We start from the raw sequence: 22,994 nt of genomic DNA, 5'->3' as shown, positions 1-22,994 counted from the left end.
TAGGAGTGGCCGTTATAGTGACTTTCACCGGTAAAACAGGTCGGAAAAACACGAGTGGGTTGCCTGGAACGCTACAAAGTCGTAAGTTGTGACTTGAAGCTGTAATTTACGATTTCAAAAGCCTGCCTGGAACGCAGCATTAGCGAAAACGACCGGACCACTCACTTCTGCTTTAACTGCAGACATACATGACTTAACCTCAGAAGAAAAGCAGATACGACAGGTGACATTTGTACATTTTATTCATTCATGAAAAAACCTTTTTTATATATTTTTCCTGGGGTTGTTTCCCCAATGTTGTGCATTTTCACAGTTTTAAATATCTGCCAGAAGTGACCCATTTTCAAGTATTGGTGTAAAAGTCAAAGCTGAACACAAGAACACATACTGCTTTAACTATTTCAGTGCGGTATTTCCTGAAAACAAACCAAACAAAATGAGAAACATACACACAAGTTGCTCATAGTATCTTACGTACCACATTTGGGGTTGTATTTCAAACACTGTATTATGTTATTTAGTCCATGAAATAAGGGAAACAGCAACAAGAACTGACTCGCAGAACATCATTGTCCTCTTCTTCACAAGATGGAACTAATAGTAAAAGCCAGGAAATGAAGGCAGGTGGTCCTGTATGTGAGGTTGGGATGTTTTATTGGTATAAATAAAGGGATGTCTCATGGGGGTTTAATAACTACATAAAGAGCTGCAGCAAAAGTAGCAGCCCTCAGGAGAACTGTAATGGTGTGGGTTTAGGAGAGGAGGCTTTTGATCACTTGGCACAGCCATACAAGCACAAAACACGACAACAAGTAATGTCCCACATGGCTACATTAGCATTTTTGATCTTTCTCTGGAAATACATATGCTAAAGATGCTATAATATAATTATCAAAAACAACTGAGGCCTGCCTGTTATTAAGTGCCAAGAGGTTTTTGAATTAATATTACACTGCATAGTTTTGGCTTTGTCCAATTTTGGCACTTTTTGTCCTCCGTACACAAACACACAAAGTGCTGTTTTGTTTTTCTGTGGCTTAGCTAAGGAAGCGCATAAAGCATTTATGAAGTCGTTTTGCGTCGTGAATATAAAATACACATTTACACAAAGTCTAACAGATTCAGACACACACAGAAGACAATTAGCGCCCCTTTCCTATCGCCAAAAAAATGTTGATAGTCCACAGGCACCTTCTCACTGGCCTCAGCACTTCAATTTCTCTACCAATATAAAAATGTCGTCACCTTTGTTTATCGACACCAGAGATACATGTATCGCGTAGAAAGGTGTTTGTGTATATGGCTTTTGTAGCATGTGCATGTGTTCAGACAGTCCACGTGCATGGCTGATAAATGAGTTCACACTGCCAATGTGACACTGCTGTGACAATCAGATACCACGCCAGGTCTGCTCCTTCCCCCTCGGGGTGTTTGTGTGTGCATGGGTGTTTGTGAGGCCGAGTTGTGTCCCTGTTTTATGACAAGGGCGTAACCTTTCCTGCACTGTGTGTATGTGTGTGTGTGAGGGAGGGAGAGAGAGAGAGAGAGAATCATGACTCAACAACAGCAGAAGAGCATCAGTGAAACTCCTCGTCCTCCCTAAATCCCTCCAATGGGATTTAACACAGACTCACATGACAACACACACACACCTTGCGAACGCAGGCCTCTGCGTGTCAAGGTTTAATTACATTACATGTAGTCCAGATTGAATACCGTCCATAGGTCACAGCAAGACATTACGAAGCAGTCCGTGCTACAAAAGCGTCCCTACGCTCGGTTAGGTGAAATGTCATTGAGCCGTTAACATGAGCTCTGGTTTTTCTAAATGGATTCAGTTTGCTGTCACCTTTATATTTATTCCCTTACAGCCACCTGTATTAAGATTCAGTCCCAGAATGTGGCAGCTCTTCCCACACGGACACGTTGCCCCTTGACCTTTGCCATTTGCCCTCACTTGAACCTCACCCATGACTCTAGCTCGCCCGCTGTGTCGCCACAGCACGACTCGGCACAGTTCAGTCCATCTAGGGCATGTAAGTGTGTCACAGCAGATCTAATTATGACGGCAGTCCCCAACTAGCCTCTTACTTTCCCTCTCCTTTCACCCATCACTACGATGCCCTGGGACCCGGCCCAGAGCAGAGAGGCTATCACGGTTACGCATGAACTGAGTGGAGCAGCAGTGTCGGATGTAGCTATGTATGGGCGTAGAATGTAATTAGAATATCAACTGAGCCTTTTGGCTGGCTAACTCTCCAACGATTAGTATAAGGCTGTCATTCTAGTGAACCAGCACGTCATTTGATTTAATCTGGGTAACAATTCAGTCAGGGCTAAATAAATATTTCAACATTATGGACATAGCAATTTCAATCAATACAGTCAGTCTTCTCACATAACCCTCAGCATGAAGGTAAATGAGCATAATTTCCCAAAATCTTGGAATAATCCTTTAAGGTTTTGGTTGAAAAATGTATCAGCCACATGAAAGTTCAGCTGAGTTTAGCCACACAAAAATTCAGTTTTGTAACAGTAAAACATACAGAATATCCCAAAAGACACAAAGAAATGTGATCTGAACCAAGTGTGAAGGGTGAATGCTTTGTGCAGTCAGTAGTAAGGAGATGCTAATACACTGAAACAGCAGCCTACAAATCTTTGTGAAATACATGAGCAGATCAGACTTGCATGCAAATTTCTACTCTTTCTTTTTTTTTGGTTGGAGGCAAAACACAGGGACTTGGTGAGCACAGTGAACTTGCAAAAATGTTTGTAGCCTCTGAAAGCAACAAAGCTCCGAAAGCCTCTGAAAAACTGGCCATTAACAGAACAAACTCTTTCAGAGCTCATTAGCAGATTTAAAAAGAAAAAAAAAAGAAAGTTCTCATTTTTGCAGTTGAAACCATGCTCAAAGATTAACATTTAAATAGGCAATGTTTCATTTAATGTTGGTATTTAGCTGAGCAGAGCTGTTTGTTTTTGTGTGTGCGTGTCTCAATCTCACATTTGCTGGCGGTAAAATAAAGAGAGACGAGCCCCACATTTCTACAGCAAGTGCTACAACTGGCAAAGCGGGGAAGTGGGTCATCTATATGCCAAGCGAGCAGTTGGGATCAAACTTGCATGCCTCCTGCTCTGCTTTCCAGCCTCGACAACAGATAAAAAGTGAGAAAAAGAACAGGGGGCGGCAAAGGAGAGGATGAAAGGAAGGAGGACTAGAGGACACAAAAAAAGAGATATTAAATTATATAGGAAGAAAGGAAGGCAACAATAATAAATACAATGTGTATGATTGCCAGATGAGTGCATGACAAAGTGGGCTGTGCACAGAAGGTATCCTACTGTTCTTGTACTCCAGAAAAGTACAAGAAACGTTATTTCCTTTGTTTGTGACCGCTTATTAATTTAAAGTTTTGATTGTTGCAGACACATTGTGGCAAGGCAGGGTGGATGAAAAAAAGAGAAGGGAAGGAAGTGAAAGAGACGCCCTGAGGTGGACTGATACAGAGAAAGGAAAACATGTTGTCTGACATTAAATGCTACAACCGCCACTACTAAATATCAAGTGAATGAAATGAGGTTAACTTTGCTTCTGAGTACCTTTTGCTCAGGTTGTTATTGCACATAGTTTCATGTCCAGAGTGCTATTGACAAGGGTTGGCTTCACTGGTGTTCTCTGTATGTCTGTCTGCACAGAGCATCTCTTCTCTTGCATAATGCACTTGAAACACATCCAGTTAGCCTGGTTGTATCGTTGTGTCTACACAAAATGCTGGTTGTACTTGTTAGACAATACATTTGTCAGGTAAATGCAAGTTAACATCAAAAGAAGCCTAAATTTCAGACCTGGTTCTTCTTCTGTGATGTCACTCCTATCCTAAACCCACACATACCAGCACCGACAGTCTGGAAGAGATGGGACAAATGAGCAAAATACTGCATTGCACTTTGTTTAAGGCTAAAAAGTTTGCAGTGGAAAGCAATGTAAACTTAAGGCAGCATGGATTGAATGTCTTGCATGTTTAAAAAAGAAAAAAGAAAAAGAAAGAAACAAAAAACTAAAATCTAGTATGCCACTCAATGCAATTCGCCATGTGAAGCACATGACAACAACAAAACAACAAAAGTAAATGCACTCTCTCCAAACCCATAAATAAAAACACAACTATATATGTACACAACATTTGTGCATATCCATATAGTAGCATGTGTGCAAACATGGTCATGTAAATACTCCAGTCCACCCACACTCACAAACCTCGTATCACTTGACCCAAAGAGCCAAAATATAAAATTAAAAAAACAACAAAGAAATACCTTTGTTTAATATTTTTGCAATGACTTCATTTAGCACAGTGAGACCCGACCCAGTTTGAAGGTAGAATGGTTGCAGTTTGTTCACTCCAGTTTTAAAAGTACTGTATCTTCAACTAGCCTCCTAGCAACAGCTGGTCTTTTTTTTTCCAGAGCTGGTTTTATCTGTCTCTATGTTTTCTCTCTAAATAGTTTTAAAATGTAAGAGAGAAGAGTAAGGAGGCTGAAACGGAAGAAAACCAATGTCAAAGAAGGGTTAAAGCAGTGAGAGCTGGTGAAGAGCAGGAACGAAAGAAAGAGAAAACATAGGAGATGATACTGTGAAAGTATCCAAGGCCAGTCTGGTCAGTGAAACAGGTCAGTATTTGGGTGGGATGACCACCACGGGGTCACCACTCTTTGGCCGCCACATCAGCACCTGGGCATCATTGGCATTGGGCTTGACCATGGCGTTAGATGGGATAGGCTCATTCTTGCCCATGATTTGCGGCTGTTCCTGGGCCACGGGCTCGTTCAGAATGGCTCTTTGACCCAGAGGCTTTTCTGGGTCCACTTTGATGTGAAGCCGCATCCTCCAGTGGATTGTCTGCAGGACGAGGGTCTCTGAGGTGGCCTGGTTGATGGCCACCAGCCAGGTCGTAAAGCTCTGGTCGCGGTGGATGCTGCTAAGCTGAGGCACGTTGCTGTCACTGACCGGCACACCCCAGGTCACACTGGGGTAGAAATTGTCGTTCATACTAATGGTGAACTTGCTGTCCTTCTTTGTGGGGCCTACCACTGTGCAGGTCTCCGTGGTGTTGCCGTACCATGGGTAGTTGACGCCGTCCGAGTCACTGATGGCTTGGATCTTCCTGTCACGCAGGTCGGGCAGCTCCCAACTCGACCTGGAAGTAAAACAGGATTAATCAGAAATAGAGCTAATGGCCATTACAGGGTTAATGAGATTAAAGGATAATTAGAACTTGTCACAATTTGAATCTTTTGGTCATGTTGCAATAAGATTGTATAAAAAGCTTGTGGACACATTGGATTTCTTCTTTTATTCTCCAAATACCTTGCATGTCTACGACCTGTCGACCTGTCTTACTACTTTTTGCTATATCAACAATCAGTAACCCTTCTGTCAGTACCAGAGATTATGGGAAAAAACTACAAAAATAACGTCAAAGATGTAATGAACTGCATTTACCCTGAAAGTTTAGCTCTGACACAATGAACCATACCAAAGGCTTCCTTGCACCTCAGTAATCTCCACCTTGATGTCATTGTCTATCCAACAACACATGACAGATGCAAGAAGTTCATTCAAAGCCTCACAGTCGGCGCTTTCCACAAAATTTCAAACTGCAGAGGGAAAATACAATACAACAATAAAATATTGGGACACGCACAGCGGGTGGCTCTGAACGGCTTAAGTGACCCGGTACCTCTGGTCTGTCCACATATTGATTTTCTGCCCACAGCAGGAAACAGATTACCTTTCTTTCCCTGAAGCTGAGGACCAGCAGAACAGAGGAGATAACAGTGTGATCACAGCCACATGACTGACTGTCTGCTTGGCCTGGACTCACATTGTGATTTATGTATTCACCCAGGGGGTGAGATTAGCATGTCAGGCATGATATCAGCTAGCCCTTGTGTGTGTGCGTGCGTGCGTGCGTGCGTGAATGGCTGTGTGCATGTGTATGCATATGTACATCCTTTTTCTGAAAAATCATTTAATCCTCTCAAATGATGCCTCCAAAACAATTTGCGGCAATCCATTCTGTCAGTGACATGAACTCAAGTGACTCCAAAACTACATACACAAAAAACGTATCTAGATAGTAGCTTTCAACTGTACAGACAATATGACCTCACAAGCACATTGTGCACGATATATGTAACTATTTCCCTTCATTAGGTGGTACTTCACATCAAAAGTTAAACACCCCAGTCAGTTTGTTTGGAAGGTAAACTGACAGTTGCTGTGAAAATGTCATGGTGAAAAAAAAACATCAAAAGCCAGAGAATTGCAAGTGTAAATAGCGGGGTTGCGAAGAAAAGAAGGACGTCAAGTAGAGTCGACTGCACACACATGCAACATGGAGTAATCTACCCACTGATCACTTTGATCACAACTGGTGAACGCAATGCAGAGACTTGGCTCACTTCCTGTTTGACACAGACAAATGGTCTGCAGTATGCGGTGTGACAGAACCACAATAACGTTAAATTTGAAAACATGTAAGTTTTTGTAAATGTTGCATGTCCCCAACTACAGCGATTCTCAACGCGGGAGTATTTAGGAATACATTCACATGACATTAATTGAACGTAACAACAGAAAACTGTCGCTTGCAATTGATGGTGAATGAGGCCAATTAGCAAGTAAATAGAAAAAGTCTTGACAGTCACCACAACAAATGGATAAATGGCTGAAATAGAGCTTCAAACTATATATGAATAGAAATAGTTAATTGTTATCTAAAGATGCAACATGATGGTGCTGAAGCTAATAATATACTATATGTATATAGTAGCAAACATGTCAAGGCTTATACAAAGGTTGTGATCCACTGCTGTAGTACACAGACAATTTCACTTTCACCTGTGACTTTAAACCTCCAATTATAATAAGCCCTGTGCTCCATACATCAAAACTGAGAGCTCATTAGTAAATGATTAATGAACCAATATTATCTTAAGCCTAAAACAATATGTGATATTTAAAACATTAAAGCCTTGGGGTCTGAAAACAAGTCATTAGAGGTATATGCAAACAGCTTGAATAGAGAAGCGGTTTGATCATGGCCAAACAGAAGCAGTGTGGAAATGCAGCTCATTTCCGGTTTCTGCAGCTGTGTTGCCACATTTATTTGCATGGTGAGGCCAAGCAATTTGAAGCAACATAATTCTGTTGATAAGACATAATAAAGACGAGAGAGATTTAGTCGAGTTTTGTCGAAATACAAGTGAAGAAATGGAGGAGCAATGCAATCAATTATCCAATTACAGCATGCTTTATCCTCACCAACAGTGACTGTGTGTGTGAGCAGAATACGACATGACCACACTGCCCAGCCACCTTGTTAGCAGTTTTACATTTTTAGGGCGTCTCAGCACCTTATCACAACATGTGCAACCGCATGGGTGCATGTCCGTTTTATAAATACACACACACTGTCCCAAAACCTACAACACTTGTACCTCAGTGAAGCTTTTCAGAAACACAGGAGAGGGATGATGAATGTGTCCAGAATCATGAGCACATCGACCAAAAGCCAACCGAGAAATCGCCCACATTACCGTCCCTCGTCTGTTCTGTCTGATTACGGCACACTTAGGTTTTATTACCATCAATTTTATTAGCATCAAAGAAACTACTTAGTATGAGAGCATCAGCGGCGGGCGCAACCTCATCTCTTGCATCCTAAGAGCGACTTCAGAAATGAACGTCGAGAATAAATGGCCTTGAAGTTCTGTCATTATCCGCCTGTGCTGGGAAGAAGAAGTTTAATGACTTTAAGAATAGAATATGATAACGTATCAAGTACGTTTTAGAGCGTGTGAGTTGCAGGGACGGCCAAAATAATGTAAACACAGCACGGAGGGGGAGTTGCCTGTGCAAACACTACAGCACAGGTGGGTGGGTGCATTCCAACACCCCTATATACAGTGTAGTACTATATATATGCTGTATCTGTTACAACCATGTTGGTAACTTCCAAATCGAGATCCCTCTTCTTCCTCTTTGTCCCTGTGGTTTGCCTGTAATGCTGACATTGGTTTTAAGAATATATCTTGGTAACTGTAATTTTGGCATTTCCCATTTATGCAACTATACCAGTTGTGTCATTTAGCTGTAAAGCACATAATCAACTCCTCTTTAGTAGCTGACAAATCCTGTTGAGTGGCATTTAAAACGATGTGACCCACCCTCAAAGCAGCATTTGTAACTTCACGTTAAAGTTCACGACATGTCGTAGCCTGATTGTTAGTAGTGTGTGTGTCTGTGTGTGAGTGATCTTGAAAAGAATCACTTTCGAGCATGATCAATGAGGTCATGGATTGCTTGATCAACAGAAACTGAACTGTCTGTTTTACATCGAGCTGAAATGATCAATGAGTTCATAGATTGCTTGATCAACAGAAACTGAACCGTCTCTTTTATATCATAATTAAGTGAATATCTTTGCGTTTTTGTGTTGCTGATCAACAAGACATATGATTTATTGACTAATTGATTTAGAATATGATCAGGAGACTAATCAAGAATTGAAATAATCATTGGTTACACTTCACACAACATGATACACTTAGAAGAAATGCTAAATATTGATTGGTTTATTCTTCAACTTTGCGCACAGTCAAGAAAAGCAGACAAGGAATTAGCCTCCACTTTTAGGTTTTGGGCTTCAAAATTGAGAACCATCCTGCTTTTTGTCTATTATGTTTCATGATTGGATGATTTTTTTCTGTGTTTCTTTATATCAAAAAGACAGAAGAGCATAAAGCTGTAGATTTACCAAGCTAAATGAATAAATATTCACAACACAATAGTGCAGCTTGGATGAAAGTGACAATGACTGTAAACACAAAAGCATTGATCAGACTTTCTCACCAGGTCTTGGTCAGACTTTCTCACCATGTCTCGCACACTGACACACACACACACACACACACACACATACACAGACATGTGGGGCCATAATGGGGCGGAGGTGTCGGGGAGGGGGACTGGGTCTCTAATCTTAGCCAAGCAGCACTCAAACATCCTCTGCTGCAGTGCCCACAGATAAAGCTTATTCTGGGTGCACGTCGGCTTGTGGTTTGCCTACTACGGGTGTATAAGATATGCAACTTGTATAACATTTGTACCAACACACATGCAGGCACAGAGAGAAAGAAAGCAACAGCGAAAGTGAAAGAGACCTGTTAGCAGTCGCCCAGTGACACGAGTCTATTTTACAACTGCTTTTGTTGGTGTTTGTCTTTTTAATAACCGCTGGTGCAAAAATAACTGTATTGACAAGCGAAGGGATGAGGCGGGTCACAACAACTATGTTTCATCATAGTGTCCTATACTCCCATATCTGTCAGGTTTTTTGAAGTAGTTTGTAGCCTGCAGACACAGGCCCACATGCTGCACACAGCAGAGCTACTGATTGAAAAAAAACACTCACAGACGACTCCATTTATCTTTCTTTCCTGTGAACATTATCGTCCTGACAACAGAAGCTAATGTGTAATATTTTGAATGCACACCACAGGATGATGCGAAGTAAGCCAAGTTTCACTACTCGATAATGTTTCCACTTTAGAGTTGCATTTGATACAAAAAAACAGGAACTCCAACACTCTCACATTCCAGCCCAGGAACGTCCACTGACAAAACTTCTCTTTCGGTGGTTGGAGTTGACGTTTTAAAACGTGTCTCCATTTGGAAATGAAAGCCTCCTTTACTCTGGCTGGGTTTCTTCTTGTGGTGTCACAAGGACAGCCTAATATCAACAGCTGTTTATGGTAGAATTTCTAGGCCTAATATTCAGACATATATTCTCCATATCTTTTCAGTTCAAGCCCTTTTTAATCACTGCTTTAATCAGCATTAACCTAGCTGATCAACATTAAATCAGTTGATGACCATCAATTCATTATTCAACTATTACTTCTCCAATTGTAGAGCTTAGGTTTGGTCAGGTGGAGCCACATGCAAATCTGTCAGTGGAGTTGTGAATGGCATCACAGACTAATATTCATCACTTAATAGCAGAGTAATTGGTAAATTAGTCACTTATTATAGTAATTGTTGTCTCCTCAGTAATTCCTGTTAGAAACTCAGAGGGAAACATCAAAACACAACAATATTCTTTTGGCAAACCTTTCTCTGTTTTGTGTGTAAATCTCAAAAGGCTCCATTCAGTTGCCAGGGTCCAATACCCCATGGGGAGTCTAAACCCAATGTGCTCACCACATGCTCATCACCTACCGCCTGTACACACAGTAAAAAGGAGCCCATGATACTCACATCCCTTTGTTTCCATACGTATTGTAAAACTCCATGTGATTGCACGCTTGAATCCAGCCGATGGTCCATGTCTCCTGGCCGGCCACTGGCGGCACCAGGACCTGGGCATGAGCTCTGAAGTGCGGTGTCCGGTAGCGCAGGACGACGCTGTTGGACTCGTCGATGCTGGTGGGGTTGTTATCGATGCAAGTGTTCACCTCCAGGACGATGATACTGTCTCGGAAACTCTTGGGCTTACACCTGATACTCTGGATACAGCCCATTGCATTTAACAGCAACACAATCCACAACAACGTCCAGAGGTCTGGAGGAGAAGAGAGACGCATGGGAAACAGCAAGAAGAAGGAGAAAAAAAAATCACCACAGTTGGATCCTCATCATGTTTCCCCCCATCCCCAGAAAAAGAAAAGCTTACCAGAATAAAAACTGTTTATGCACAGGGGACTGTTTCAAAAAAAGAAGAAGAAAAAAAGCCATGCAACTCGGATCCAAATTAACTTTGAGGAAAGAAGAAGAAGCAACAGCAGAACAAGGCCGGCTTAGAAAGTCTTCATCTTTGTGGAGCCCATGCTTTCCGGTGCGCAAACTCAACTTCACCAAACAAGTGCAGGTGCAACAACTGTCTTTATCCGTGCATTGATGGTTTCATGCTGCCAAGATACAAACCGCTGCCTCTTAAATGTGCTCTATTGCAAAAAAAGAAAGAAAGAAAAGCACAAAAAACTTGATCCTCCGGCGACATGCATCCACTGGAGCCTCGTGCGTAAAAAGGTCCAGGTTAATTACGCGCTAAATAATTAACAAAAAACTACTCGGGTTACAATTTGGTGTCGTATTGTCATGCTTTTATTTCATTAGTGGCTAATCCCCGGGATATTATCTGATGGTTAAAGCTCTCTATATCCAGCTGGTGACAAATGTGAAGCCGGGACAGTTTCGAAACCACAAGCGGCAGCTTAGATGTGAAGCTGAGCCTATAGTGTGCATTTAATCCGCAGCAGCCTCAGTTCATCTCAATAAATAAAGTGTAATTTAACGATTTATCAGTGTTGGATTAAAGGTCCATGTATTGCATGGGCATGGATTGTGGTTCACGTTTAACCGACGAAACGCATGCACAAAATAAAAGGAAAGAAAAAGAAGTCTACCTATAAAACAGTTCACTGGAAAGTGTCCAGTGTCTTCAGCAGGGCGAAGTCCCGGAGGGATTCACAGTGAACCTCGCCTCGCCACAGTCCCTCGGTCAAAGAGGTATAATTCCTTTATCTCCTTCACGCCGGCTCCCGTTATTTCTCCCCAAGTCTACCGCTGCAAAGGCTTCCACCGTCCCGCGGAGAGAGGTAGCATTTCCACATGCACTGAGGTCTAGTCGAGCGCCGTGACATCCAGAGGACACCGCCGGGTCAACTTTAGCACCCATTTCACCGGATCCATTCTAAACAAAAATTAAAAATAAATAAATATAAAAAACAACATAGCGCCTCTGGAGGGAGAACTGCCAGCGCATAGTCACGTTAGTTGGAGCGAGCCCACGGCGGCGGTCCTCCTCTGACTGTGACCGGGGAGGAGGAGGAGGAGGGTGGGGGGCAGCAGAGATGCACTTCAGCCTAAATTCCTGCACAAGCTGTCATTTCTCCGAGCTCGTCCCATCGCTGCCACGGCAGGTTCACCCCGCAACGCATTGGTCTATTTCAGCTGCCTGGGGAAGCGGCTCTATAAGTATCTTTGAGACGACACTTCCGCCCTGAGCTGAGGGCATGCTGGGAAATGAAGGCGGGGATGTTTATACTGTATGTTAGGTTGGGTGCGGTAAAATTGCCCTAGAGCAAGTTATTGAATCTCCCGTTGAAAAGGCTGTGAATTAAATACAGTCTATATAGTCCATGGCATACGGAGGATTATTGGCTTATATGCACATTTAAGTGGCCGAACAATAGAAGAACCATATGCTAATGATAATATCAATGAATTAATAACTATAATAATAGTTAATTGTCATTATCATCAGCCAGTAGTGTAGTAGTGGTGTAGCTTACTAATGAAATAATATCAATGTTTTAATTTGGTTATAAATAATATATCACAATCTAATATAATTTAGTATTAATATACCCCACATTCTCAACTTTAATTAAGCCTAGGCTATCTGATTTTATTTAGACTTATCACTGCATAATATTCAGCTGCAGTGCAGTTTGAGTAATAGGCTACAACTTCATCAATTGCCAGTATTGATTTTATTTTATTGTGTGCAAAGAGGTTTTGGATCAGGTCTGATCAGATCAGTGTGATCAATAGCTAATCCATATGGTCCAATAATTATATTTTATTCGGTGCAGTCATTTATTGGGGATTAGTTCATAAAAGCGGTTCTATGTGCCTCGAAACAACCACAACACGTGCATATTATGTATGCAGTGTGCACTACAAAGCAACTTGCAGTCTTATGTGTGTGGTTGAGTGTGGCAGCTCTGCGGTAGGACGTGTGGACATGCTGCCTGTGATGAGCAGCTCCCTCTGTCCCGCCGCTGTCTGTTTAAGCACCTTGGAGAACTCCGCTCCGCAGCCAACGCAGCGCGGCGCAGCGCAGCGCGCACACTGAATCGGGACCGTGCGTAAACTACGTCAAATCCGCACGGAAGCTTCCCACCGCTTCACTCGCTGCCTCGTCTTCACCTTCTCTTTGTTGGTGATTGTTGGCTCACTTTCAACTTCTTCAGGATTTTTCCTGCATCGCGTTACAGCCACGGGTCTAAAGTGCCCCCCTCCTCCCCCTCTTCTTCGCTGAAGCTCTTGTGGAGGCTGCTGGGGAGCTTTAAAGTGATGCTGTGCGCTTCATAGCTCCTTCATCCCTCCGCTGGGTAAGATGACAACACCATGTCTTGCGTATTTCTTGCATCGTTTCCACACTGAGCTTGTGGTTCTATCTCTTATCCGTGCTGCGCTGTGCCGTAACGAGATGTTGTTATTTTATCTCCATGCTGTAGATCGGGTTTCTCTGGATTGGCCGAGGCAAATGCCATTCAGTGCACTCTCTCCTGCTCACACGGTATAAACAGCATGGCCATCGCACATTCCAGAGGCTCTAAATATATCTATTAAGGCCACAGGAGGGGGAGCGCTGGTTGGTGGGGGGGTTTATCCTGGGACGTTTCACCGCCGTGGTGAACTCGCACCACTTGAATTATCTTCAGGAGATTGGCAATCGCTTATTGAGCCACAGAGGAGAACTTAGCCTCTATCCAAACATGCCCTCCACTTACAATGCGAGATCCAGGACGCGGGAGAGAAACAGCGTCCTGAGCAGACCTGAGTTCATGTCCTTGAACCAGCCTCCCCGAGGCGGCGGCAGCAGCAGCGGCAGCGGCAGTGGCAGCAGCAGCGGTGGTGCCGGTGCCGGTGGTAACGGCGGTGGCCCCTCCGTGAGCCGAGGCAGCGCGAGGAAACCGGGTCAAAACAAGAATCAAACAAGCCAGCAGAGTGACGAGCCTGCCGACAATGGCAGCAAGGACAGGAAGGAGCCCAGCAGAATGCCAGAGGAGGACTGCATGCAGCTGAACCCTTCATTCAAGGGGATAGCCATGAATTCCCTCCTCGCCATTGACATCTGTCTGTCCAAGCGCATGGGGGTGTGCGCCTCCACGTCGTCCCCGTGGGGAGGCTGTCGCTCCATGGTCGGCCTGCTGGCGCTCACAGGGCACGGCATCACGTGGATCATTGGCACTATCGTGTGTCTCACGAGGAGTAACACTCTGGCTGGACAAGAGGTCCTGGTCAACCTACTGCTTGGTAAATGCAACATCACACTTATCATCATCATCAGCCCGCCCAAAACAAACAGTTCATCCATGAAGTGCATGTTTCTCATGCGCTATGGCTGTGTGAACAAGTCAACAACCAAACCACCAGAACCCACCTTTATTCTCACCTGGGAAACCGCTGAGCTGTGCCAACCATGCACAATCCTTAAAACATAGAATCACATTTCCATAAGGGTTTATTCAACTTCTAAAAGGTGCAACCCTGTTTTCCTTTATAAATGGCTTATTAGTTGAAACCATATGATTAATTAACCAGAGGATCTTTACAACCTTAAAAAATAACTGACTGCTAACAGCTTCATAAATGATTTACGATCCATAAATCAACTTAGATTCATCTAATCCCCATCATGAGATATGAGTTTTCATCTCACACATACACACAGGCATGCATAATACAATGTGGGACTTGTTAATCTTAACTTTGACTGACACATTCAATATGTTGCTGATTGTGCCTTAAAAACAGAGAAAAGTGACAGATTGAAACTTTGCAAGATCACAGATCACATTTTCTCAGTTTTGCACAAAAGTCAAGATGATGAATTCAAGAAGGATGTTTATGTTGCATATTTTCTGTATATTCTTTACATTTTCATCCCTCACGTTCTCATGCAATCCAGTGCAGTAGCTCTATAATGGATGATATATCCATATAATCATCAGATATAATCATCATCATCTTTCAAAACTTCTGTTTAGTTTTTGTAGTCATTTTGCTGTTGTTAACATAGTGATACAATGCAATCTAATATGGACAAAGACCATATTGCTTTACAGTCACAGAAATTGACCAGCCTTGTGTTTTGTTTTTGTTCATTTTAAATGAGTTGCATCACACAAAAGTTCTTGTCTGAGCTGCAAAACAAGCAGCTTTTGATCAATGCTCATTCAGAAGCAAACAGGTTTTTCAAACACTTCAAGGCCCTGCCAAATAAATTGAGACATTAAGCTTGTTAACAGCCCTTTCTTGATAAGGTTTTGTTCTGTGGGTCCATACAAAAAAAGATCTTTTGTTGTTGTTGTTGTTGTTGCTGGTCCAGTATTGAACTGTCTCTGCTGGAGGTAATAATAGTGTGAAGCAGCGGCACTGCACATTTTATTTCAACATATTTCTGCAGCAAATGGCAGATGACACGAAATTGATTTTTTTCAGAATGACTGGGGGACCATGGGGGTGCGTGCTTGTGCCCAGGCAAGTGCGCGTACATACACACATGCACAGTCTTGACCCGCACAGATTATTGACCAAAAAGCAATACAAATCCCCCCGTCTGTGGCAACATTGAGCTCTGATTGGAAGCCAGCAAATCTCTGGATTTGGGACACAGTTGTTTTGTGTTTGGAACAAATGCTCGTTCATTATGTGTTGGTCCAGGATAATTTCTAGTCCACTGAGATCTGTCGGGAGAAAATCTACGAGCAGATCAAACAATAGTTGGGAAATTAATATTTATTGCTCCTGATTTCTTTTCCTTGCAGACTGGCCTGTCCAGATTGGTTAAATACTGCCCACTGTTAATCCCATATGAACTGTGCAGTGCAGAAATATTTCCCATATAGTGTTTTGAAAACAGTGTAGGCACACACTTACAAGACAACTGAAGATGGTCCAAAAGCAGACCTTGACGATGTTCCCACCCTTATCAGCTGCACTGGAGTCCAGCTCTGGTGTTTTCTCCTTTCTTTGTCTGTGTGACTTAGTTTCCTCCAGTGACCTAATTACTCTGCACTTCTCAAAAAGTCCATGTTTACTTAGAAAAATGCAACTTCTCTCAAAATGTAGAGGAGATATAAACAACTGCAGTAACTGATCCCAGGCATCAAAATGGTATTAAAGTGTCCAGGTCCTTTTTACACTGATTAATCAACCTATGTTTGAAAGAGGCCTTTAAAGCAACTCCACATATATCAGCAATGACAGTGCAGTTCACTTACATTAAGAGTCTTTATGGCTTTTGCTGTAGCCTACTTGCAGTTTTAGTGTGTTTGAGTGTGACAGTGAGCTGATTGCTAATGCAGACTCTTAATGCATCACACATCAGAACCATAGTCCTTAAAACCTTGGCTTTAGAGTCATTTCTTTATCAAGAAAAAAAGGTGCAGTCCAAAAATTCTTGCTGTCTATTCATTTTCATTTCATTCATGTATTTCATAAGGACAGCACGTATTAATTAACACCTATAAATGTGCCAGCTGGCATTTTTTCAGCTGCAGTCCTTTGGCAAGATGTTCTAAAACCAGGGGAAGTGATGGTTCAACATTACAGAGGACACAAGAGAGGGAGACCAGAGCCAGCACCAGCAAGGAAAATAAGCGCTCTTAAGACACAAGTCTATGCATATGTAGATATTCACGCAGCAAGGAGGCAGAAGAGACTGCAGCAATATTAATAGTATTGCTATCGCCAGTTGTGCAAAGATAAATGATGCAGAGTTTTGATGTGCTCTGAATGCCCAGCTCCCTGTGCTGTAGTGGAGGCCTGCATGGTGGATGGAGACAGGAACAAACAGACATGATTAGGCCGTGCCCACACAGCTGTTGGCTTTCATTAATTTTTCATTAAGCATTGTGCAACAGATAGATCTGAATTTATCATTATTTTTCAAGTGGCTGACCAGTGTGCACCTCGTTGCTTTGTGTTGGCCATAAGATTATTCATTCATTAAAAGCATGCACTAATCGATACGTTTTAATGCGAGTAAACACTGCTATTATCATGCATCTTTGTCAGAACTGTCCTCTAAATCCTCAATGTTTTTACTTTCCCAGGAAATATGGCAAAGAATCTAAATTAGTGTCTAGTTAGTGAACATTATAGAGCTAAAGAGACAGATTTTCTTACTTAATACACAACCAACACACTGCTTTTCTATATGTGTGTGCAGTACCATAGATTCATGTATCCTGACAACCAAAATTAGAAGACAGCATCATCTCAGCTGGGTTAAAAAAAAACACATAACTAAAAGTAAATTAGAAGAGCAGCAAAACTAGAAAAGGTCACACATGGAGTGCCAAACTCTCCTCCAACCACAACCACAGCCACCTTTTAAAATGACCTTTGCTTATCTGTGCTCTGCCCAGATATGACTGTAGCCCATGCTCATTACTTTACTCCTTATATGACATGCGCGTCTGGCATAAATTGTAATTGTAATTTCATCCAGTGAATCTTGTAGCCTATGCAAATTATTTCTGGGCCACAGTGAGTCAGTGACAGGCTGAGCTCATTTGTGCTGTATTGGGAAAGAAGGAACTCTGATAAGGCAAAGCATTGGCATTGTGCTAGTGCTCCATCATAGCATGGTACTGTGAAACACAGTGGGTATTGTGGCATTTCCTTCACAGTGCTGGTTGATCTGCAGCAGCGTGATCAAGTTATCTGACCGAACCTGTTGCACGTCTTGGAGGTGGAGTTCCCATTTGCAGTTTTAGCAGATTCCCCATTGAGTAGTCAGCCTGAGTTCAGCACCGAGGATCTGATTTATCCACGGAGAGGGTTTGATTGTGGCTGCTCAAAACTAACTGTTGATCGATAGCTCCTTGCTGGCTGACCGGGGATTGACTTCAAATGTGTTTTCACACTGTGGTGACTGCAGTTGGGCTGTCTGTCCTGAAAACAGCTGCAGAAATGAATCCTCCACATATTTTGAAGACTTTTGCCATTTGATATGTTGATGATGCCAAACCAATTTGCAAAGACTAACTGAGTCATCGCTGTTTGTTGGACACCACAGTCCGACTTGCCCTCACAGCTGACAATATGATGTGTCATTGCTTGGCTCACCTTGTGTGCCTAGCTTCCCTTCAGTCATTTTGGAGAAACTGCCTGCCACAGGGCACCGTGGGACTGCACCAGCCTCATTACATTTTCACTTTTTACAAGCCTGCCCACCTCAATTTTGTTCCTCCATCTCTTCCTTTAGTATTTGAATTTTTTTTCCCTTCTCCCCTACTGTTTGTGAAAACAACAGCTCCTCACCAGCCCTCTCTTTAAGGAGCTGTAATGGAATTTAAAATAATGGCCCCGTTAGGACGGCAAGTGGGCAAGTGGAATTGAGAAGTAGGGCAGCACAACCAATATGTCAGAGAACCTGGCAGTTATTTAGTGCAGGGTTGGGTGTGAGTGTGTGTGAGAAGATGGAAGACTTGAACAAAAGTTAAAGTTGGCAATGGTTGGGATATTTTTGGGGAGTGCTATGGAGCTATAAAAGGCATCTGCAAATGTTTGGTATGTGCACTCAAAGCACATGCTTCTCAGTATTGTATGCCTTATCAGTTATTCCTGGTCACCAAGAAACCGATTGACATATAAGTGCTCTCGTCTTTTTTTCTGCTCCATATAAAGACTTTCTACATTGCATCAGAAGACCTGGTCAACAGGGTCTACAGTTGTGTTAGTAGCTCTGTGCTATCATCATAATATATGTTTCCATTGAATAAACCAGTGATTCATGCCAAGTAAGCTGGCCAACTTGGGACCCATTTCCAATCTCAAATGTTTATTATTTATTGTGGTGGGTTTTTTTTTTATTGTATTGGTTGTCATAGCTTGCAATATAAACACATACTGTATTCTCAGTCCTCATTATCCAACTTTTCTGTTTGTCTGTGACAGCGCTCATCCTTGATGTGATGACCGTGGCTGGAGTCCAGAGGCTGGTGAAGCGCAAAGGACCCTGGGAGATGACACCAGGCTTCATGGACTGCGTCGCCATGGACTTCTACTCCTTCCCTGCCGCTCACGCCAGTCGAGCCGCCATGGTCTCCAAGTTCCTGCTGTCTCACCTGGTCCTGGCCGTGCCACTGCGCATCCTGTTGGTGCTGTGGGCCTTTCTGGTGGGCGTGTCACGGGTGCTGCTGGGGAAACACCACCTAACTGACATGGTGTGTGGCTTCGCACTGGGCATGTTCCACTTCAGCTTGATGGAGACGGTGTGGCTCTCATCAAGTACCTGTCAGACTCTTATTTCCATAAGCACACTCAGCTGGAGCCCCTTTTTCTGAGCTCCTGATGTAAGGCTATGCTAGCACACAAGGCTTACGTAACACACTAACACCACAGTGGGAAGGACTTAGGTAGGTAGGGATGTTGTTTTTCAAATTTTAAACTTCTTATTGAGACTTGTGAACAGAGAAGCATTAACATCTTGATGCAGATGCTGCCTTGCATGTAATGTCCATAACAGACACATCACAAGATGTCTTCACAGTCACAAGTGTCTTCACAATGTCTTCACAATGCTTCACAAATCCCAATTCACTTACCTCTACTGCTCCTTCAAAATAAAAAAAAATAAGGCTATAGTAAACTGGCAACAATTTGGTGAAATTATTAAGTTTTCGATTTTTTTTTTCTTTTTTCAATTTTTGATTATCATACAATATGAAAGCTGGTACCATTCATCCATCACTCAACTTCTGTTTGTTATTATTATTCAATGATTTCTGTCTTCAGTCTGTGTGCCTCCTTCTCTTTACCATCTGACTTCCTTTTCCCACCTCTGTTACCTCTTCCTGTTTTCTCTTTTGTTTTTCTAAATGCATTTCTTTTACATTGGACTAGTGAAATACTTGCTGAACACTGAATAGAGTTTGGTGTAAGGCTGTAATAATGGCTGTAATACTAAAATAGGTGATTGTTGTTTGGATATTCCACATTGTTGCTAATTGGCATGAAGATAACTTGTGTATTTCTGATCTTTTTACTGTATGTTTATCAAATACGAACTTATTTTTGTCTAAACCAAATGTCACACTAGCATAGAATTTAATATTTTTCTTACAGATTCAAATATGATTTCCTTCAACGTGCCATTTACAGAATGTTGTACTGAGTTGAGATCTTTTTCTTTTTTCTTTATTGCTCCTCAGCTCTTTCATTGCAGGCTGCTGCCTAGCAGATGAATATGGTTAGTCTGTGACACCAATTCTATGCCCTAAGAAACAACTGAAGCCTGCAAAGCAAAAATATTATGTTTGAAGTATCAGTTTCTAACAGTTTATGCCTTGAATGTTTTTTATGGACATTTGAATGAAACCTGCGTTTATTTTCTTTTCTTTGCAGCAAAAATGTTTCAGTGCATTGGTTTGATGTGTAAATACAGTTTTGTGAACATCAGTTCAGTTTGTTCTGTATTTCATGTTTTTACTTTGTTTTTCTCCATCTTATTAATAAAATGAGGTGGACTGGCAATAAAACGTGAATGTCTTGTATTTTAAATTGTAATGTGGACACTACCTTCCAACCAAAATGAGGAAAAAGCTGTAAATATAAATTAAAACCAAACCAAACTAAACTGCCCAGTTTTAAAAGCAGCTTATAAAATAAAAATAAACATGTTCTACTTACTGCACAGTAAAACAATGCACTTCACATGGAGTATCAATCTAAAAAAACATCCACTATTACATCTTGGCAGTTCCTGTGCAACTACTCCACAAGAGAGCTCTTCACTGTGCAGTGTTCACTCGACATAACGCTTCAGTGGTTGGTTATCAACATATTTTTTCAGGGTTTTTTTTCCCAGACGGTTGCCTAGTAACTGAATTACTATGATTTTTATATCAAGTTGTTGACCTGACTGAGATTTGATCCCAGGCTGCAAAAACATGCATGTGCTAGTGTAACAGTATTTCTAACTGCATTAAGAGTCTTCACAGACTTAGACACAGCTTTCCTGTCACACTACTGTTGCCACAGGCGATATGACAGGAAACGACACCGATGCAGTGGCGTGTGCCTCTGAAACAGTTCAAACAAGAGAAACCGAAACTGCTTCGATAAAATACTCTGTAGCAGAGAGAGTCAGACGGTTAAGACAATGAATATCTTAAGCTGTCAGAGATCACGTTCCCTGGTTGTTGCTTGCATAGTTAGCGATCGGAATAAGTTGGCAAAACATCTGAGGAACATTTGTACCATATTCCTCCATCGTTATTTTTGAACTTGTTGCAATGGAGCCGTGCAGAGAAACAAAGACAGAAACAGTGATAAGTGCTGACAAGGCAGGCACATGTTCCTGAGAGAAACTACTTTCTTTTTGCAAATGAAGACATGCACTGAAATACGGTATCCTGAGCATCAAACACCATTGATGTCAGGAACTAATGAATCGTGTACAGGGAGGGAGCTACACAAAATGTGAACATTACAGTTATCAAGCCGCATTAGGCATTTTCCCCTTCGCTTTCTCAAGGCAAATCAAAACATCTTTCCTCTCTGAGGTTCTGTGCTTTCATTCCAACCGAGATCATTTGCTTTTGAGCAAAACACAAGGGACACAGTTTGTTACAAGATGCAGGTTTGTTTGAATTAGGCGCCAATATGAAGGACTCTACAAGCTCTGCAAAACATGCACCTAAAATATCCCAGTGAGTAAGTGCTGATAGTGCTCGGAGGCCTGTTTCCACATGCACTGAATCAACAGACACCACACTCCCTACTGTTGTGTCTACATGTCCTGTTTGTGTCGTGCACTTGGTTGAATATAAAATAGATGAGAGATAACATTAGACATCACAAATTTTACAGGTGCCACTGATCTCAGTCTAGGCAGCAGCAGGTGTGTATTTCTGTGCATGGAACAACACCAAACAGCTTATCACACATTTGTATTTTCCCATCTGAAGTGTATTCAGAAATGTTTCTTCATGCGGGAAAGAATTAGCCCTGCAAGCTTATAATTGTATTTGCTGATATTCTGCAAAAATAGCTGCATGAAAATGAAATTCACTTATGGTCTTTAATAAACATCCATGCTGGCTACTGTACATATTTTGTTACATGACAATTCATTGTTCCAGCCAGCATCTGCAGCCTGTAAGAGGATGGTTGATGAACGGTAAGACAAGTGCTCCCTCTAGAGGAATCTGATTGGTTGCACTCATGTGTTTCCAGTAAGCAGTCTCACCTGGTGTTTTTCATGACTGCTGGCAATGCTATTAAATGCTTTTTTTTGTTGTTGTCATTGTTAGTAGAGGCTGTTGTGTTCACAGCAGACAACTTCCTGACAGGGCTCCAGACTGCCCCTAAATGGGCGCATTTTGCCCCTAAAATCTGAGGCAGTGCATGTAAATTGTTCATACTTGTGCAAGTACAACCAGTGAAAATGCAGGTTTATTTTAACTCTGGTGAAACATGGAAGGGACTACTCAAATAATCTGTCATTACAGGTGTGCAGGCCAAGGTGTGTGAGGATCATGAATGAAAAGAAAATGTGAATATATATTTTGCACATGTGCACCCTGAAATTTTCTGCTTGCGCTCCAAAAATGTTAGGTTAGAAGTTCGGAGGAAAAAGAGTTAGTCTGGAGCCCTGTGAAGTGAAGCAAGTTGGTTCAAGACTGTAGGCTACAGGTGCCCCATTTTTGAGTTGAGAATGAAGTGAATATGAGTGACTAAATAAATAGATAAATGAACAACTGTTTTTTTTTTTTAAACCAAATTTATCAATTTTTACTGGGTAAAATATGAACAGGGTTCCACTGTTGTTTTAATGCAATGTGAACTTGTTAGATTTAACCATCTTTGCAATGCGTTCGGCTATATTTAACTGGTCACAGATCAGAGAACCATTATAATTAGTTACAAGACACATTTTTGGTAGAGTCCTGAGACAATCAGTTAAACCCGGAATAAGATCAAAACCAGGATATGAGTCAAAACCAGAAAATGCTAATGGCCGTGTGAACTCACTGACATTCAGCTGGGTTCTTTATTATCAGTGAGGAAACACATTTCAAAGCTCATTTCTCTGTTTGCTGCACATTCAAAACAACTTGGGGATGTGTGGTGTTGTGATTTGGGCATTTGAGACAACCGAACCATACATATTGTGAAA

General features: G+C 42.0%; 2 protein-coding genes across 4 annotated transcripts; one reads left to right on the top strand and one right to left on the bottom strand.

The window, feature by feature from the left end:
- Positions 1–224: 224 nt before the first annotated feature.
- On the bottom strand, positions 225–12,053 carry fam78ab (family with sequence similarity 78 member Ab). Of its 3 annotated transcripts, XM_085793291.1 has the most exons (4): positions 11,841–12,053; positions 11,476–11,762; positions 10,328–10,631; positions 225–5,201 (listed from the first exon to the last, which is right to left on the bottom strand). In XM_085793291.1, exons 3-4 carry the CDS (start codon positions 10,588–10,590, stop codon positions 4,676–4,678), a joined length of 789 nt encoding a protein of 262 aa, XP_085649417.1. In that variant the 5' UTR covers positions 10,591–10,631; positions 11,476–11,762; positions 11,841–12,053; the 3' UTR covers positions 225–4,675. The 3 variants fall into 3 exon arrangements, with proteins under 3 accessions (XP_085649417.1, XP_085649418.1, XP_085649416.1); XM_085793292.1 differs by having other exon boundaries at positions 10,743–12,018; XM_085793290.1 differs by lacking the exons at positions 11,476–11,762; positions 11,841–12,053 and having other exon boundaries at positions 10,328–10,721.
- A 754-nt stretch (positions 12,054–12,807) lies between these two features.
- On the top strand, positions 12,808–20,352 carry LOC146977230 (inactive phospholipid phosphatase 7-like). Its single transcript, XM_085793289.1, has 3 exons — positions 12,808–13,188; positions 13,315–14,116; positions 18,770–20,352. The coding sequence occupies exons 2-3, from the start codon at positions 13,576–13,578 to the stop codon at positions 19,156–19,158; spliced, it is 930 nt and encodes a 309-aa protein (XP_085649415.1). The 5' UTR covers positions 12,808–13,188; positions 13,315–13,575; the 3' UTR covers positions 19,159–20,352.
- The last annotated feature ends 2,642 nt before the right edge of the window (positions 20,353–22,994 follow it).

This window comes from Trachurus japonicus, chromosome 12 (genome assembly GCF_045865225.1).
Source record: "Trachurus japonicus isolate A0001 chromosome 12, Traja_1.0".
NCBI lineage: Eukaryota > Metazoa > Chordata > Actinopteri > Carangiformes > Carangidae > Trachurus > Trachurus japonicus.
The sequence above is the reverse complement of the archived record's forward strand: the minus strand, read 5'-3'. Positions and strand labels throughout refer to the sequence as shown.